General features: G+C 37.6%; 1 protein-coding gene across 1 annotated transcript in view; it reads right to left on the minus strand.

Moving 5' to 3' along the window:
- Window positions 1-384: 384 nt before the first annotated feature.
- sobpa (sine oculis binding protein homolog a) overlaps window positions 385-19,325 on the minus strand; it is a 56,219-nt gene continuing 37,278 nt past the window's right edge. Inside the window, exons 5-7 of the mRNA XM_079262120.1 lie at window positions 15,791-15,886; window positions 8,719-10,750; window positions 385-4,789 (exon numbers count right to left, since the gene is read on the minus strand). Coding sequence (XP_079118246.1) covers window positions 8,720-10,750; window positions 15,791-15,886 — 2,127 coding nt within the window. The 3' untranslated portion in view covers window positions 385-4,789; window position 8,719. The remainder of the gene's footprint in view (window positions 4,790-8,718; window positions 10,751-15,790; window positions 15,887-19,325) is intronic.

A 19,325-nucleotide genomic window follows, 5' to 3' on the forward strand; every position in this document is an offset into this window, starting at 1 on the left:
TTAATATTAAGCTAAAATATTAAATAAAAATTTAAAATTATGCATCTTTAAGCATCCATCCATCTATTCATCTATATCTCCTTCAGTGTCTGCCTCATAAATTAAAAACTGTGAAGTCTGAGAAATAATTAAGATTATGAAAGCCGTCCTTGTTTCATCTTTAGCTGCTCTTAACAGATTAAAAAGATGTGATAAAGGAAACGAGAATAAAGGTTTCCTCATGAAGGGTTCTGAAAGAAAGTCTTTTCTTTTTATGTTTTGATATTGCTTCATATAAAACCCAGACTTTTCTGACTTGTGTGGGTGTCAATTCTTTGCACACATACAGAGAAATGTCTGAAACAGAGTTGTGTGTGCCTCTTATTTATTTGTCTTCATGGGCAATTCACTAAATAAAACAAATACTGTTACAACACAAATAAATGGATTATTTTTCCAAAGCAGTTTTGGCCACATGTTATGTACATCTTATCTCATAAGAAAAAGTCCTCCTCATTTCAACATTTGCTCCATTTTAATGATCAAAAAAAGCATTTCACTGTTTACCAGGCATTTACATTGGAATTGAATGGTCAGATCAAACCATCTTTGCTTTTGTCATTATTTGCAAAAGAAAAACTTCTCAACAATAAATAATACTATAAAATGTACACACACAAAAGAATTGACAGTCCACCACGAATTAAAACGAACAGATTGGCTTGTTAGGGACAGGAAATTTGAGAGAAGGGTTTTCTTCCTAGCAAAAAAAAGTGACGGTCCATACAAGTTACAGAAAAAGCTGATCATCTATACATTGACACTAGCAAGATAACAAACTGGTTGTTTCTGGTATATTTCATTTTGTACAAAGAAGGGACGGTCGTCTTTACAAGTGAGCATCATTGTCTTAACTGTGGAGATTATACAAGCAAGAGTTAAGGCAACTTCTCTGTTGTTTTTGAAAAATAATATGTATTTGTTCCATGTTTCATTTTTGTCTGGTGACGTCCTGTTTCTGTTCAGTTTGGAGTTGTGTTTGCATAATCCAGGCTGTTATTTAGGCCTTCAGTCTGTCTTCAAAAACAGGAATGCTGGAGATTTGTCACTAGTCTGGTTGCTATCACAAAGATTGTGTCCAAGTGAGACTTTAGCTTCCATATCTTCAATCTTTGCTTCAGTACATGTTCAGTGTACTGCTTACCACAACAGTACAGCACAAATCAGGATAGAAAACACTTATAACTGGCCATTTTTTAGTCTATGTGCCTTTGTAAGTGTAAAACAACGCCAGACAGGAGAAAACTAGGCATGACAATGATAAGTAGTTTCTCATCCACATCTAAATGAAAACGTATCCTTAAGTCAAGTCCACCAAAACTAATACATTTAAAGAATGAGTCATCATTGTAGAAAAGATATTAAGTATAAGTTTTTCCTGCAGAAATTGTGGCAGAGAACATTATTTTTTTAATCAGTCTTGTATAACACGGTGTCAGGAGATTGCTAGCCATGTTAGCAGCTAGCATGAGCTTTTCGCAAGGCAGTAAAAATTAAGTTCCCAAAAGGTTTTTGCCATATGTTTTTGATTTTGTGAGAAAAAACAAAATATTATGTCCTATGGGTGTCATAAAAGCACCTTGGCGAGACAGATAGTGCAGAGTCTCAATTTCAAATCCCTTCCCTCTCCAGCAGCATCATAATGTCATCTGTCACTTCTCAAGCAGCAAATATCTCTCCGTGCTGCAGTGCCGGCACCAGAAAATGAAATAGTTTAATTCAGTATTGTGACTGATTGTCACTACAGTTACAGACTTCAGGTATGACCCCCACCAAGTGACATAATGGGTCCCTTTTAATCCTGCCTTAGCTTTGAGCATATCAGGTAAACATGGTGAAATAGTGCATTTCAGGATTATTATCCAATGCAACTAGATTAGAGTTGTAAGCATGACCAGTCTTTTCAATAATCTATTGAGTTATAAACATAGGCAAACATAAAATGTGCTGCCTAAAGAATAAACTGTACATAAGAAATGGATAAGGCTGTCGAGATCATCCTCACACCTTTTTAAGTTTTAGAATTTTTTTACTATGTCTGGAACACAAAGTGAACCTGTATGTACAAGAATTTGGAGCTGGGAAGTAATATCTTTTAAATTAGATTGGATAAAACACTTGCCTTGAGGCCTAATTTTCCTACTAATTAGTGACGCATCTAAAAATGACCACAATCACACTGATCAGAACGAGTAACTCTGGTTAATTAAACCATATTGACTTCTGTGGGGAAAAAAAACTTAGTCACTTAGGTATTTAATGAGAGAAATTGTAGCTTTCTTTAGAGATTCTGGAGTGGTCATAGATGGTATCCATCTCTCAAGGACTTTACTTGTCAGTTACATGACTGACAATAGACTACTTAATCCATATAGTCTTGTAGTGTTAATAAACATCTTATCCCAAGTGCCTTATGAAGATCTTGTTGCTTGGACATAACAAAACAATCATGAATGACATTTTCCTCTGTTGGTGTATTTCAGTAACTCATAAGCAGCAAAAGACACCTTGTGCTTATCTCCAGGATATAACGCCCAGTTTATAAATCAGTCTAAGTAAGATAAATTATTTCTTTTCTTGGATATAATCTCTAATTTATGAAAGACTGTATGCATGAATATCTGCAAAGGCATTAGAGAAAAGAACACCTTTACTTAAAAAAAACAGTGTTATCCAACAGACAAAAGAGAAACAGGACACTAAAAAAAGAACATTTTCATCTCCTTTGCTTGCAGAGAAATGAAGCAGCGGCAATGAAGTGCTTAAAGTGACACCAAAGCTGTGTTTTGGCAAGTGGCGAGGGAAGTCTGAATGGCTGACTAACAGGCAGCAGATAGAGTTGCACAGTGCTTATTCTGAGTCAACACTGTGTAATCTCAGCTGGGCTCTCTGCTTGCATCTGCCTCCCAGACAGACGCAAAGTTACATTTACAAAGTCTGATGCAAGTATAGACTGCATGTATGTTTTTGTATGAGTCAGTTTGGGCTTTATTTAGTTATTTAATGTGTCACTGTGTCAAAATGAAGCAAATAAAAAACATCTCTTATTTTGGCTTATAAAGCAGCTTTTTGGGGGTACAAAAAAAAAGAAAGAAATACTGCTTTTGACATTGTTTTATGCCCTTCTGCATTTTCTACTGTTTTTTTTCTAAGTGTTTGTTATTTTGGCAACTACAAATTATCTGGTCCAATCTTCATTATGAAGTGCTATTTCCACTGAAAACTGTTTTGTTTCAACACAGTGGCCTTTGGCATATGATAATAACTTGTCTCATATTGGTACCATCTCTATAAAAGTGTAAACTAAATGCTGGCTTTGTCTGACTGGATTTGCAACTCACAGCATGATTGGATCAGATCAAATAGTTGTGTTGTTCGCATTTTAACAGCAGCGAGGGGCTGTGCACTAAGCATGACACTGAGTCAAAAATAACACTGCTTTCGTTATTTGGCTTTAAATAAATAGTAAATGGCAAAATATTAAGCAGAATGTTTGGACAAGAAGTTGAAAATGAGTTGTTTGCAACTCTTTTCTGAAAGGGCTGGCTTCCATCTGCCACATCTAAATTCTGCCCAGCCAGTCTCAAACTAACTCCTGACAGGAACATCAGTGTTAATGTATTATAGAGGAGATTAAGTACAGCTAGTTGTAGTGAGTACCCACTGTAAGGGGAGTCTCCACACTGACACGCCATACTGGTTGTTTTGGTGTTGTAGGAGGCCTTGAGACGTTGTCAAACAGCAGCTGCAGCTTCCCGATGAGCTGCACACCTGGCTGTTTTACAAAATTCCTGAAAACAATGGGATGATCATCATGACAGCTATCTTTTCATTTTTATGGAAAGATCCAAGTAAATTTAGTTGGAGAGCTCAGAAGAGATTCCACGTCCACACCTTTAGCTTCTGCTGATGATCAACGATGCCTCTGATAGACTGATTTAATAGAGTTAATTCTAAATGTAACTGAGATTGGTTTTTATAAGCAAGGACACTTTCCCAGCATCTGAAAGAAATATCGAACTGACTTGTCCTTCAGTCATATTGTCCAAACTGTACTCTTGTTTTTATGCTTGTTGTGCATAATCATCCATCAGAATCACCCAGAACACTTGGTGTCAGGTTGGCAAATGAGGAATAAATAACACTTGGTGTACAAAAATCCTGTACCTGCGATGCGACACGGAGTTGGACCAAACGCGCTTCACCGTTCTCACATTTATCTTTTCAGGGCTTCTTTACAAATTTTCAAACAGCAGCTTTGAATACTGAACACAACAAAGCGCCTCATATTAAAAATAATAATAATAATAAAATTAAAACAAAAAACAGTAGAGTGCTTGCTTTTGAAAAAAGGAGGAGGATGGGTAAAGTCTGAGGGGCAGTGTGGGCTGAGAGTCTCTAAATGAGGTGAGAAGCAGTGAGGGGTGGAGGAGGGGAGGCTTCCTGTTGCAGGAATAAACCATCTCCAGTTCAGACGTCAAACGGTCCAGCTGGCCATGATGTCCAGTCTGAAGACTCTCAGTCCATCACAGACTGTCACGCAGAAGGAGTCCTGTCCGCTCTGCCAGCATACACAGCAACATCTTTTTTTGGACTCGTATTGGTTGTTGAAGGCGATTTGTGGTGCTGGTGGACTGGGCAATGGGTGAGGACGACAACAGTGTTTGAGTGCGCATGTGTATGGTCTAGTTTAAGTGGTGGGATTTACACGTTGAGTTGATGATGGCACTGCGGTCCTCAAAGCATCCATCTGTGAAACAGAGAAAGAGGAGAGTGAGATTCAACGGTATAACATCAAATATTGAGTTGTGAGTTTAAAGGTACAGCGTGTCAGAATTACTGACATCTAGTGGTAAAGTTGGGGAAAGAAATTACGTAAAATGTCAAGCAGCCTTGTGAACGGATGGTCAGAAGTCTTGTAAACATGTTTTCATCAGTGAGGGGATCCAGTTACCTCAGGTGCAGGTATGATGCACGGCATGTCACCACTTTTGGTGCCTTTAACCCATTAATTAATCAAAAGCAATGCAATCTTTTTTTTTTAAATATAGTATTTTACCCCTACAGACATTGGCAATGATACTTTTTTTTTTTTGTTTGTCAATGATTTTTAGAATTTATCATGATTTTTTTTTCAAATATTTTTTTATGTATTCTAAAAATACTTATATAATCATAATTATATTATGTAAATCTTTTATAAAATATAGCTGTAACACTTTCTTTTCCTATTTATTGAAAAGGCAAATTTGCATAATTACATTATGTTCAATTATATCATATATTTATTTATTCTCCAGTGAGTGGAAATGTATTGGATGACTCACTAACATCCACTGAAGTGGTTTATTTACAAAAATACCATCTTCATTTATGAATATGCAAGAAAAAAGCTTGTAAATAGGTGTCCACTATGCATGAAAGGGAGTAATGCTGTTACTTTTCCTAAATAGTGCATTCACACCTATCAAATGGTACTGCTGTTTTAAAGCTCAGAGGGTTTTAATTTCACACACACAGTTGATTGTCCATTCGAAGACACTGTAGTAAAAATGGTGGAACAAATATTGCAGCTACCATTATATGGACCGACAGCAAGTAGATAGAAATAGCTCTTTCTAAGAAAATAAAACAGTTATTCTAATTAAGTGATCAGATACATGATAAAATTTCTGCAAATGAAAAAGGCAGAAACGAGATGTTTTATTTCCTTCTTTCTGCTCCTTTTAATGATTTCAGTTAATTAACTTTGTTGATTTTATGTTAAAAATTTGGCTTTTACTTTGTCAGTTTGCCATGAAATGAAATGAACAAATAAAGACATGAAACTGCAAAATGTCAGTGGCAAAAATCAGTAAAAAATTATAATTATAGTTATGTGGAAAAGAAAGAATGCTTTCTTTCAGTTACAAGATTTTACATATCAGGACATTAAAAAAAAGGAAAATAAGGTACCAATAGATCTTTTTAAATTAATATTATTTTTTTATTTCATAAATGCTGCATTTTAAACCCAGTAAACTGAAGTACTGTCTTTGTCCATGCATACAGAAGAGAATAAAAGTTATTTACTAGAATATTCTTAAAATGATAAAAATGGTCAAGAATGTTGAATGTGTTGTGATTTTAATGGCACAGGAGCAAATATGTGAATAAACATTTATATGTCTGTATTCTCCCACATCTATAAAAATAAACAGCTTAATGTTGGATGTCTATGAGATAACGAAACATAATTTCTATTCATTTCAGGTGGTTTGCTCTCAGCAGAGCTAACGGTGCACGGGGCTTCATTTCCATCTTTTGTTGCTACTAATTAATCTTATTCAGAGCACTCACCTCATGTTACCACAACCTGAATTGATCTTCAAATTACTCTTGACTACAATTTCATTTAATTAATAACTCAAGGAGTACATCATTAAATTGTGCATTAATGTGCTGAATGAATCCTTTGAAATGAAAAAGACTTCCCATTTCCATTCTGGAGCTCAGAGGTAATCTGACAGTCACAGCCAAATGGCGTGTGTGTGTGCTCGCTTGTGTGTTTATGTTAAAAACAGAATTTAAAAAAAAACAACATGAAAAAAAAAAGACTGCACTGGTATTACATTTAAAATGTTGCTCTCAACCCTTTCAGAGCATGAATGCTCCTGCAGGTGACATTTAAAGGCATCATCTGCATCCTGTCTGCCACGGTGATGTGCAGGAGCATGCACTCTGACATGACTTTGGCTACTAATTTAGTTAATGCTTGTTTGACCTCTTCCACTTTCTGTATGAGTTCACACTGTGTCTACACTGAAATCAAGCTTCACGTTGAGAGATTCTGATTAACTGATCAACCTTATTATGAAATTTCAATAACCCCAAAATGTCCAGATTTGAGGATTGCAAGACTACAGACAAAGAGAAAACGGCTCATTACAGAATGATTTGTACAGGTTGGGAATAATTTTGAACAGTCCTAATACACACAAGGGACCATTTGATTGGCTCCCTACTGGCAAGTGAAAAATGTCAGTGACAAAAATCTGTGTGAAGTTATAATTAAAGTCTTGTGAAAAAGAAAGAAGGCTCTCTTTCAGTTCTAGGATTTTACATATCAGGACATTATAAAAAGAAAAAAATCTGGTCCTTATCAGAACTTAAAGCTGCAATACTGAACTTTGGCAGATTTTAGCACTTTGGTGCCCCATATTAAAGGGTGATTTCATATTAACTTTGCCTCCTGTCTCTTCTCTGGGGTCTTTCCAGACAGTAAAAGTCAGTCTGATGTTGAGTTTTGTCTTATGTCCTGTTGTGTCACCTTTTTTTTTTTTATTTCTGTTCTTCACGTACTTTGATAATGCCCTCTTTAGTGTCTATATTGAATCAGCCATGGTGTGTGTTTAAAACAGCCAATGTGATATCCAGTTGCTGGTGTGTGAAATGGTGCACAGCTGGCATGCGACCCCCCGGATTGAAAAATAAAGCTGTGAATTGTGGTTTCTCAGCCTCGGGCACAACTGGTCAGCAACAAGTCCAGGAAGATACATTATAAATGTTACTTAGCCATAAAAAAATAAATAAAAAGCAGGGTTTTAAGGTCAGAAACATGTCTCGCATTGCTTTAAATGAGGCAAATTCAATATCAGATTAATAGCTATACATTATACAGTGTCAATATTTATTAAAACTAAGCCAAATTGCAAAAGTTGTGCCTGAAAAAATGGATTAGATTTACATAGCATTTTTCCTTTATTTCAATGTTTATTCACTCCACATGCATAGCTGGTGGTGGTGAGCTAAATTTAAGCTGGTTTAGCCCCAGCTGCCCTGGGGTGCTATTAATCAAGTTACATTAATGCACCACAATGCTAAGGAGGAAAGACATCAGCAGTGATCTTGGTAAAATAAACCCAAAATAATTCTGAAACAATGTCTTTTTTTCACCAAAGTGAAGATGTTTGACCATAAAACACAGCATATCAGCATCAATACCTCATAGGTGTCAAGCACGGTGGTGGAGGGATTATGATTTGGGCTCATTTTGTAGTCGTATGACTTTGACACCTTGTGATCATTGAGTGAAGTATGAGCTCCTCCTGAATAGCACAGTATTCTGGAGTAAGATGTGAGGACATCTGTCGACACAGCTAAAGCTTGGCTGAAATGGATTTGTGCAACAGAACAATGATCTCAAATACAGCAGCAAATTTACAGAAAGGCTGAATCCTGAATACAAGAATCAATAGTTGCGCTGAACCAATCAACGTCCAGAACTCAACCTGACTGAAATGCTGTGGTGGGATTGTGAGGGAACCAGGCAAAAACTAAAGCTACAAACCTCAATGAATTGAAGCAACATCGTACTAAAGAAGAATGGACCAAAATTCTTCAACAACTATGTGGACTGATTAAGCCATATTATTGAAAATGAAGATGTAATGTTATTACTGCTAAAGATGATTCTACAAGCAGCTGAATTATGGGATAAACTTAGTTTTTCCACTCGGCTTCTACGCTTAGCCTTTTGTATAATAGATAATGACACATGTTAATTTATTTTTACATAATTTTAAGACCTGCAAAGAGCTACAGGATTAACTTTAATAACATTTACATAAAACCTCAGAATTGGAAGAAAGTGTACTTTCTGATACATGGGATGGCATAGGATTGTAAATAAAAACTCACCTCATTTGTTCTGATTGCGAATTCGCAGACACCTCCTCTTGAGTGGGGGCTCCAGCTCTGGGCTACCAGCTGCCGATAATGGTGCGCTGATGGAGCAAGACAGGATGGCCGTCTTGTCAGCAGCAGGCTTTGGCACAGGCTGGATGACAACACAGCCTCCAGCTGACAGCAGTGGCAGGGCGTAGGGATGCTCACCTTCCTCCATGTTAGAGTCTGGGTCTGGCTTACCCTCCACTTTGTCCACTTTCTCATCTTGTGCTAAACCCCTCTTCCCTGTCTCCCGTTCACCCACTGAACAATTGTTCTCTTTCAGCGCCTCATGCTCCAGATCACCATTGGCTGGTCGATCTTCTGCCTCCCCATCTCCCACACCCCTGTCTCCCTTTCGATCAGTACAAGACTCAATTATAGGATTGAATGAATGCCATCCAGTACCATTAACTATTACGTTACACATGGCAGCAGGGCTAGCTTGCAGCTGGGACAGGGACTGCGTCCGTATTGAAGTGGGTAAAGGAACAGTGGTAAGATTTGGGATGCAGGGATTCAGCTGGTTCACTGAAGGATCTGCTTGGCTGGAGGGGATGATGTTGCTGGAAGGTAGGGCTGGTGATTCTAGTGTGTTAAGGTGTGTAACTCCTTCTAGTTCAGTAGCATTGCCTTGTGGCAGGAGAGTCCTTTCCCCACTGTCATCCTTCCCTTCCCTCCCCAACCCAGTCGCTGGTGGAGACCTTGATTCAGCCTCTGGCTCCACTTTAACCTGGACTCCAGGTAGCATCCTGTGAATTACTTGCTGCTGGCATGGCCTTTGGCCCACCGTTAGATCAATAACTCCATCTACCAGTCCAGTGCCACTAGTTAGACTAATGCTGGCTGAATTGTCCTCTGCCTTCACAGTCAAGTCCACCAATGCTGTCCTGCTTCTCTCTGAGCGTACAGGAGAGAGATGCTCACTACCACCTGACTGCTCTCCTCTGTCGCCTCCAGAGGAACCTGGAGAATGAGGCCTAGAGACTGAAGCTTCAGACGAGTCTGGAGCACTACGGATAGAGCCATTGCTCTCCGGATGATCCCTGGAAGTTTTGGAGTTGTATGGAATTGGGATTGGAATAGGGATTGGGACTGGCAGGGGTACAATGACAGGGTAAGGAACCAAGAGAGTCGGTGGGGGTACCAGTGGGGCCAATGATGGCATGCCAAAATTCATTATTGGGGGTAAGGGTATGGGTCCATTAGGCATCATGCTGACAGGAGGAAAAGGTGGAAGGCCTGGCATGGGAAGGCCAGGGTGTGGCGGGATCATACCTGGATTGGGATTGGATGTATGGTGGACATGTGGAGACAAGAGAGGCCTGTGCATGGGGCTTGATGCTGGACCGAGGCTCCTTGGGGGAGGTGGTGGACCAATACCAGGAATGATGGGGTTTGAAAGTGGGCTGTTTGGCCCTCCTGGATGGACAGAAGGGCGAAGAAATGGTGGCCTGATCTGGTGCATCATTTGATGCTCCATGAACAGAGGCAAGGGCATAGGTCCTCTGGGTGTCATCACCATGGGTGGGCTACCCGAAGGTACTCCAACTGGTGGGTGCAAAGTAGGAACAGGTGGTGGGGGGAGTGTTGGACTTTCATGGGGTCTGGGTGTCGGAATTTTGGCTGAAGTGGAGGAGGAGGGGGAGCAGACAGCAGCTGTGTCTGAGGGCGAAGTGGCAGAAGAAGTAGAAGGGGCCATAGCGGAGGTGCTGGAATGCCCCCCTGGTGAGGGAGCTTTACGCCGAAGGTCCGTTAATGGTGTTCCCCAGGATTCAGGAGTGAGCAGCTGCACCCCACCACTGCACTCTGCCTTACCCTCCCCACCAGCCCCGTGTCCAGAATTGCACAGTGCTCCAGGCAGAGCAGCCTGGGTCTCTTTGTAGAAAATGTCCATCTTATATTGGTTCAGGCATTTGGCACTGCAGAACTGCAGCCTCCGCTCACCAGCTCCAAAGTCCAGGTACTCTTTAGTGTGGCGAATATGTTTGCACCAGTCGCACACCTGCAAGAAAAGGCACAGATAAAACTGCATCTGCACCTTTTACCCAATGTTCTCAAGACTTCCAACTTGTTTATGAAACAGCATATCTTCATATCACGAGAACTAAAAATAACAGATTCTTTACAATGTAAGTGAAACAGTTTCTAAATACTTTCACAGACAGACTGAAAAAAACCTTGACTTTGAGGATCTTTGTGCTTAGTTTGTGCATGTATTCAAGAACGCATCTGTCATTGTGCACATAAGGTTGTTTCGTAGCTAAGTGCAACTAAGGGGACTTTGTTTTTAGCAATCTATCCAAACAAACAAGAAAAAAAATCTTATTAACGCATTACATTTGGCATAACTAAATTAAATTGCCCTCAAATGGCTTTTCACAGTGTGGTATAAAAACATGTTTTAAATAGTTAACAACAGAGTTTTATAACACAGTCAGCTTTAAGGCTGAGGAACATTTCATACTGCACACCTGAATAAGTGACAATTGTGGCAAATATAAATGACTTTATAATGTTGTCTTTTTGTTATGGAATGATAATGTGAGCTTTAGTGAATGCATATCATTCTAAAGAGGATATCAAACATATAAAAAAAAAGTTCAGCTGGCTCCAAAACATGAACAGGCTCAATTTAAAAAATAGCTTCTTCTAGTTACCCAACTGTTACCCAAAACAGGCTACTGCACAGTTTCATCAATGTTAGACATCTTTCCGGTGCAAAACATGCACATTTTTCTTATAGGAAAAAAATTAATGTGACCCTGGCAGAGCAGATAGCAGTGGGCGAGCCCCGAACACGGCGTTACTCGTTAGGCCGCACACAGCTCACTCTGTCAGCTCTGGGAGGAGTGGCAGGTCCTCGCTAGAGATAATTAAGGCATTAATCAGTTGTCAGACCCTTCAGCGACATCCATCCATCACACAGACCCTTAAGCCCCCCTGCTGAATGTTAATAAGGTGAGGGATGCAAGCGGAAGGTGGATAAACTCCTTTAATGCACTGCATTGCAACATTGGTTTGTTTGGCTGGATCAAGTTTGGCAGCTGCGGAAAGAAGGTGAACTTTGATGAGCTGTTAAGACGGATGCATGGCTGTACCAACAGAGTACATCGCATATGGTCCTGCAGCTGCATCGTGTGTTAAACATCTGGCTCTTTGCATTGATTGTGTTTTAAGTAGCCCCACACAAGGTGGACGATTCAAGAAGCTGATAAGAAAAAGATGAAGAGTGGAGAGTTTTCAGGAAACTTAGCATAAGTTAATAGTTTAGCTTAGGCAGCTGGAGAGCAGATCAGAGAGCAGATTAGATGCTTAAACACTGCACTGGATGGAAGTCCCTTGAATTCTACACGTTTTTACTGTCCATTTAGTCCAAGCTCATTCAATGAGTCGTGACTGAGTAAAAGTCAAAAAGGTGCTCTCGTAAGTTGCGTTTGATAATGGTAGAACCAGGATATTTTAAATAATAAATGTACTGAAAATTTCTCGACTCGGAAAGACAGATGGAGAGCACTTAACGACTTTCTGCACCATGAGTGAAATTTCACTGCGCATTACACTAATGGAGTTGTGCTTTCTCTTTCCTGCTCACCCCCCACTCCTGCACACAGATGTTTGCAGTTGAACGTAATTATGGTCATTTATTTCCATCGTGGCCAACGAACCAGCAGTGGTGGTGTACTTCAACCACTTTGCATTATAACAATTATCATGCTTCTAAACAAGCCCAATCACCTCTGCAGCCGCCGCACTCTTCCTCCTCTCACCCTTCGACCTGGTGACGAGGGCAGTAAAATTTAAGGATCCCCAGATCAGACAGCAACTAGTTTTTGTGCATAATTAATTTAAATTAACAAGTTAGGTGAAGAGAATTTAGAAATTATGAGCTGGGGGTCATTTTTGGGGGTTAGGAGAATGGATGAAGAGTGTTTAATTGCTGCAGATGTAAAGAAGAAGAAGAGTTTTGTCCACCAACAGGTTGTAGAGGAAGATTGGAAAGTTTCAGGTAGGGAAGAGGTTAAAGACGTCGCAAAAGATGTGGCAGATTTAGATAATGAAGAGCAGGAAGAGCAAGAGGGTGACGACTGTAGAGTTTGCAGCAGTTTTCAATGGTGTGAATGAGGTTTAAGGGGAAAATGTGCTTCAAGGGATTCTAAAGAACATGTCCCAACTATTAATGTCAATATGCAATCCTTATGGCACTTCTCAGATTGCTTTGATAACTGCGGCTGAAATTAGTCACATGCTTTTTGGGTAATTAATCGGCATCACATGAACAGATCTTTGCCATATAGGTCCATTAGTTTTGTTAGAAACAGGCAAGCACAAACACTGAAGACAGCAAATTCCATCAGAAAACAACTTCATGCAACAGGTCTGTTGCAGAAAGCAAACAATGCAAAGTTTAACCAAAAGCTTTCACACACAAAAAAAACAACTTTATACGTTGAAAGGATCATTTGCAATATGTGGACACATTACTATAATTATGCAAACAACCAATTTACAGAGTCCCGATTCATTGTTGTGATGGTCTACAACACTGGAAATGTATCTATTTTATCTCATTTTCCAGTTTTCTTTAATGGCTACAGTGTGTGCCCACTTCATTAAAATGCGAATGAAGCCAGAGGAGTTAAAACTGTAGATTAAAGCCAAAGAGGACCGGAGCTACACTCCCTGTGAGACTGCTCTCAGCACTCCCATCACACGTAATAAAAAGGACATACAAAGACCATTCTCAGTTTGCCAGGTGAAGCCCAATTTCAGTATTTCACCGCAGACAGTCGTGCACACGTGATGAGTGAAATAACTCCAGTTCCAGGAATGATCGCGCTTTAATGTCCCTGCAGCCAACTGGCTGCTCTCTGAGGAAGAGACATTACTGCTAGCATGTGGCTGTCTGCTGCACGTTTGCACTTCCACGTTCACTTAAAGCTAAGCAAAGATATTTATATACATTCCTGCTGAAAATTAAAAAGCAGGCCGATTATTTCTCTCATTTACAACAGAAAGAAAGGAAGAGTGGGTAAAATAACTTGTTCATAAAATCCACTCTCCAGCACCTTTAAAGTTTATATTGAACACCTTATGTGTCATTTGTTTAAGTTGGAAAAGAATAATCACGTGCTATAGTTTTAGGGGGATTTCATGTAAGACTTTTTATTACCCAGGATTTGTTATTTCTCTACCAGTTGCCTGGAAACAATGTGCTGATGTCAAGAATTCTCAATTTTATGCGTTTTTTTTTTTTTTTTTCAATGGATCATGTAAAGCAGGTGCTGATTTACTTATGTTTAAATGGGGCTGGGCTAAGCTAAGCTGTCCAGCTTTTAATTCTTTTTCCATATTTAGTTTGGAAAGATGTAGGCAGAGTTCATCAACAGGACTGTGTTGATTATGTGCTGTTTGATCTGAGAGAAAGAAGAGCACATAAACAGGTGTCACAGAGAAAGGGGAAATAGTAAATCATTTAAAGTCCCCATAATAACAAAGTCAGGATTTGTTTTTATTGTTATTTATATATTTATTTGTTTTAATGCTCATTTGTACTCCCAAGTAAGGATAAGTTGCTCATGCAGGCACACATTTCTTTTATTTTAAAGTTTGTAAACTGCAATCATAAAGAGCTTTATTAAATGTTTATGTCCTTCCTTGTGTAAATTTGCACTAGTATCCTAAAACATGTTTAGTCACGGAAATTCCCACTTTGTGCCTTAAAATGCAAAACTGTTCCTGTGTGATTGACTTAATCGCTTTAATTTCAGAAAACATTCCATGCATCTGAGTAATTGCATGTAAACAGGGCTTCTTCATGTAACAAATTACCTGGAAGTTGTCAGTGAAAACTATGTGATCACATCCAGTAATGTTTGTGAGAAAGGAAAATCATCTTTAGCAGTGAACATTAACCCTGGTCTCTCAGCAGATTACCTTTTTTGTTATAATTCCTAAATGTTATCTTATTTATGGTTGACATTGGATACATTTTACTCAGTGCTTTTTTGTTAAATTGTTTTCATCATTTTTTTGTTTTGATGATGAATTGTTCATTGATTATAACAAACCCACATTTTTCAACAAGAAAATATCTATTTGCTAGCTAGAGAGCTAACTAGATTGTCTAGCAAGCTACTAGCTAGCTATAACATTAGCTAGCTAGCTAGCTAATACAATAGCTAATATAAAATGAAAATATAACATCATAATAGCTAATTATAGCTAATAGCAGATCTTTCAGACTGCTAAATCTTTGACTCGATCCAAATAAAGTCACATTAACATTCAACTTAAACAAAATCACACTCAAACAAACAATAGTTTGGGGCGCTAAGAAAACTGAAAACTAGTCTTTTAAACTAAATTTTCACCCTACACACAAACAACTGACTTTTTTTTTTTTTTTTTTAAAATATGTATCATTTGTACTTGTGTTCCTGTGTTATCATTACATATATGCCACTGGGTGCTGTAAAATTAGGTTAAAACTATTAAAAGTATTTCCAAAATTGTTTATAAACTATTGGTTGTTTAATGGGTATTTTGTGTTTTTGTAGTAATGACTGCACTAAACAAAGCAGAACTAATCCATATAAAGCAAATATTGCACAATAATTAATTATTATTATTAATTATATATGCTTAAAAGTAAAAAAAAAACTGACAGCATAGCAGGTCATTAAATAATTAACTAAATATAAAATGCACTGTAAGCATTGCGTAATGTGTTATTAACAATATTATTGTAATACATTATTATATTAAATTGCCTACAAAACCCAGATGGAGGTCACTGAAAATGGTGTAACATGTAAAATGAACAAAGCAAATGAGCATGAAAGGAAGTAAAAAAAAAAGATTAAACTTAAAAATATGAAAAACTTCATGTGCTACTTCTTGGGGTGATGGCTGGGAATGAAATTAGTGTTTTAAATATAAAATTACCTAAAACTTAAATAATTTTACCCAAAAAGGATCATAAAACATATCTTAGAAGCCACAAAGCTAAAACTATCTGGTGTTGAATGGTCGTGGTCCTTACAAGCACGTCGCTGTTTGTCTTGAAGACAAGTCTTGGCGTATCCTGAGTAAAGCTGTGCTGGGGTAATTTCCCACCAAGGCCATCGTCGTCTCTCGCCTAAGGGGGAGAAATAATGGCTTCTTTTTACGGATGGACAAAATAAACAGGTGAACAGAAGCAACAAGGAGAGTGAGAAATGGGAAAACAACAGTGACAAAGAGGAACATAAATGGTGACGGTAAAATGGGTTTGTGGACAAATCAATCAGCAGGATTGTCTGGAACAAAAAACAAGTGTGGATACATGCATGTGCAAGATGAAGAGCCTGGCGGCATTTAACTCACTGAAACAGAAATAATCATTTTCAAATATTGATTTATGTAAAGTTAAAAGGAAATTATGACACTTTTGTAACAAAAAACATAATGAAAAAATTATATTCTATTGTTATAGCCGTCTAAATTTGCATGAATATTTTATAATGTGCCCTGAAGTCAGAATTATATTTAAAAAAAAAATTACTTTTAGTTAAGTATATTGGAGGTTGTTCTCAAGGTTCAATGAACTAACATACATTTTCATGTAATTATTTTCATTTAAGGCATTAACCATGATTTGAGTTGTCAAATGTTTTGTCCTTTAAATAGATTTGGTTTATTATTATCTTTTAGTGTCCTGCAGATTTCCTCACGTGTTATATAAATTATTAGCTATGGTTAGAAAAGCTCCACAGACAGGCACTTTGCAGACAGCAAACTTTTTTTTATGTGATTGGACCAAAACCATGAGGAGGTGACGGTTTTAGTTTGTTGGTTGTTATCTAGGATTTTACCACTAGGTGGCACCAGACACCAAACACTGGATTTGGATTGTTGTGAAAACATATGTGTTTATATAATTATTATTAATAGGGTTACCTAGGTTATTTTCACAGATGTAAAAATTAAAGATGAAAGCTCATCAACAATATGTTTTTTCTTTACTTAGCCATAGCTGTTAAAAGGAAAAAAAAAAAAAAAACGCCTGTTTCTTTAAATACTTTTAATACTTCACTATTACTACTAACAAGTTCGGTCTCAGAGGTAGTATCAATAATATACATCTATTTTACAATCTTATACATTAATAAATGTAAAAAATAAACTTAGTTTATTTTTATGAATATTTAATTTTCACTCTTTTCACTTAATTCACCAGTCAAGTGAAAAAATAAGCAAACAAAACAGCAGTAAACAGTTTAAAGTTACAAATAAATTTCCATATGTAGCAGCCTGATGATGGACATTTATGACAAAACGATAAGTGGAGTTTTAAGAGAATTACATGATTTACCCAAAGTTAAATTAAACTTTCTTTTGTAGAAATGACGAAACAAAACTAACTTTTCAAACCTGGAAACCTGAAAACTTCATTAAAAGGTGAATACTTGTGCAAACATATAACAAACCAATATATCAAAATTAAACTATAACGAGTCTTAATTCACTATGGCTTTGCAACAAATATAGGCTTTGTCACATAGTGTAGGATGAATTTATTAGCCATACTAGAGACTAGTTTAAGACATTTTCTGGCTTTCAGACTGAGACCAACAACTAAGTAAATCTAATTAAGAAAATTAGAGATTATCCTCCTCTTACACAGAGAATGAAGCTGGTATATTTATGGAGACACAGCAAATGAACCTGAGAGTGACACGTGACTTTAATTTGCAGCAGATAGGTAAAAAAAACCCTTGACTTTATATGTGGCTTGATTCTGACTTCATCAGACAGATTTTAATATACTCCCTTGTATGCTGGATCATTGCAAACACTGAAAACCCATTTACAAACACAAATGTTCACCTTAGTTAGTAAGTAAAACTTAATCACAAAGTGCTGTGAGAAAACTAAAAACATTAAACATCAGTTTGACAAAAGATAAATAAAAACGTTTGTAAAATGATGCATCTTTTAAAAGCGCCGCAGACTGCAGACCTCAAACTCAAGAAGAGGGAGTTCCAGAGTTGTGGCGAGAAGACGTCTTTGCCTTTAGTTTACAGCCTTGTACATGGCACAACCAGCAGGCCTTGGTCACATGACCATAGAGACTTACTGGGACGTACAAATGTACAAGTTCTTGGTTGTATGCTGGTGACTGACCATGAAGAGCCTTATAAACCAGGGCCACTGACTGAAGTGGATGGGAAGCCAGTGGGGTCAGACAGATTTAGACTGGCAGCAGCATTCAGTACAAGCTACAGACGGTCCAATCAATCAGGTAAATAAGGAGTTACAGTCACTTAATCTTAAAGGAACAAAAGCACAAATAACAATCTCTAATTTCCACCCTAGTTGCACATAAAGAATGTATTAAAGCATGAAATGTTTTAGGTGAGTTACAGCTTATGCAAAGAAGAATAAAACTGGATTCTTTTACACTGAGAAAACCAATGATTCTAAAGAATTCTATAAAGCAAGCTTATCACTGTTAAATCACAAATTAATGAATAACTCCATGACTTTATTTAGTATGTTCTAAATGCACAGTGAACATACTCGTCATCAAATGCTTCGTTTATCACACACTGGTCAATTTACAGATCCATTTAATTTAGTAGTGAAGTGAAATGGTAAAAAATGACTAATATATGACTAATATATAATATTAAAAAAAACATAGTGTTTAAAAATTCATTTCTTAGGATAAAAAATGTTCATGTCTTAGAAAAGAATTAAATAAATAAAATGATCACATATAGCTAATTTATTAGTAATTATTTTGCAAAGTTAAATAGTAGCATAATTTGTCCTTTAGCAATTATATTTAAAAAAAAACTAAGTCTGCTCAAATACGAGTTATTGTGAAAGTCCTTTCCATGGCTATTTTACTGCAGTATATAAATTCTTTAAAGCCTGATGGTGGCTAGAAAAGGAGCCACCCTCTCCTGCACTCTGTGAGTCATTCATTATGCACAGTGTGAAAAGCGAGGCCGCTTAAAGCAGGTGTGCAGGTGTGGGCAACTTTGTTCCAAAAAATGTTATTGGAAAATTTTTCTTTGACAAAATGCCAAAGTACTTCATTGTGTTTCACTGAATGAAATGCACTTTTACATAACAGAAAACTCAGTGTGATATAATTGGTTGATATTTTAGAGTTACAGGGAACGGAAAATGACAACTTAACTTGAGTTATATGTGTCGATCGTGTTGTTTTGCAGCTGAGACTTCAAGCTGAGCCCAGGTGAACCACAGGTCCGAGCGGCCCTCTTTCAGATTATCCCCCCTTTAAATTGCTCCCTGCTACCTTTGATTTGGCAGAGTAATTTGGCCTCCAGCTCTCCTTATCCCTTGTCGATACCAATAAGAAATGCTGGCATATTTCTTTCACATTTTGTCCAAATTTCTGATTGAGTTTGTATTCGTTTCCATCTGCTCCTCTTACCTCCGAGCTAAACATTGCTGACAAGTGACTCATAAAACATGATGGTTTGTGCTGGAAACTGTGTAAATATGAAGGATAACACTGTTCTGCAACAAATGACAAAGTAACAGGGAAGATTTCAAACCTTTTT

Source organism: Telmatherina bonti (assembly GCF_933228915.1).
Source record: "Telmatherina bonti genome assembly, chromosome: 22".
Taxonomy (NCBI): Eukaryota; Metazoa; Chordata; class Actinopteri; order Atheriniformes; family Telmatherinidae; genus Telmatherina; species Telmatherina bonti.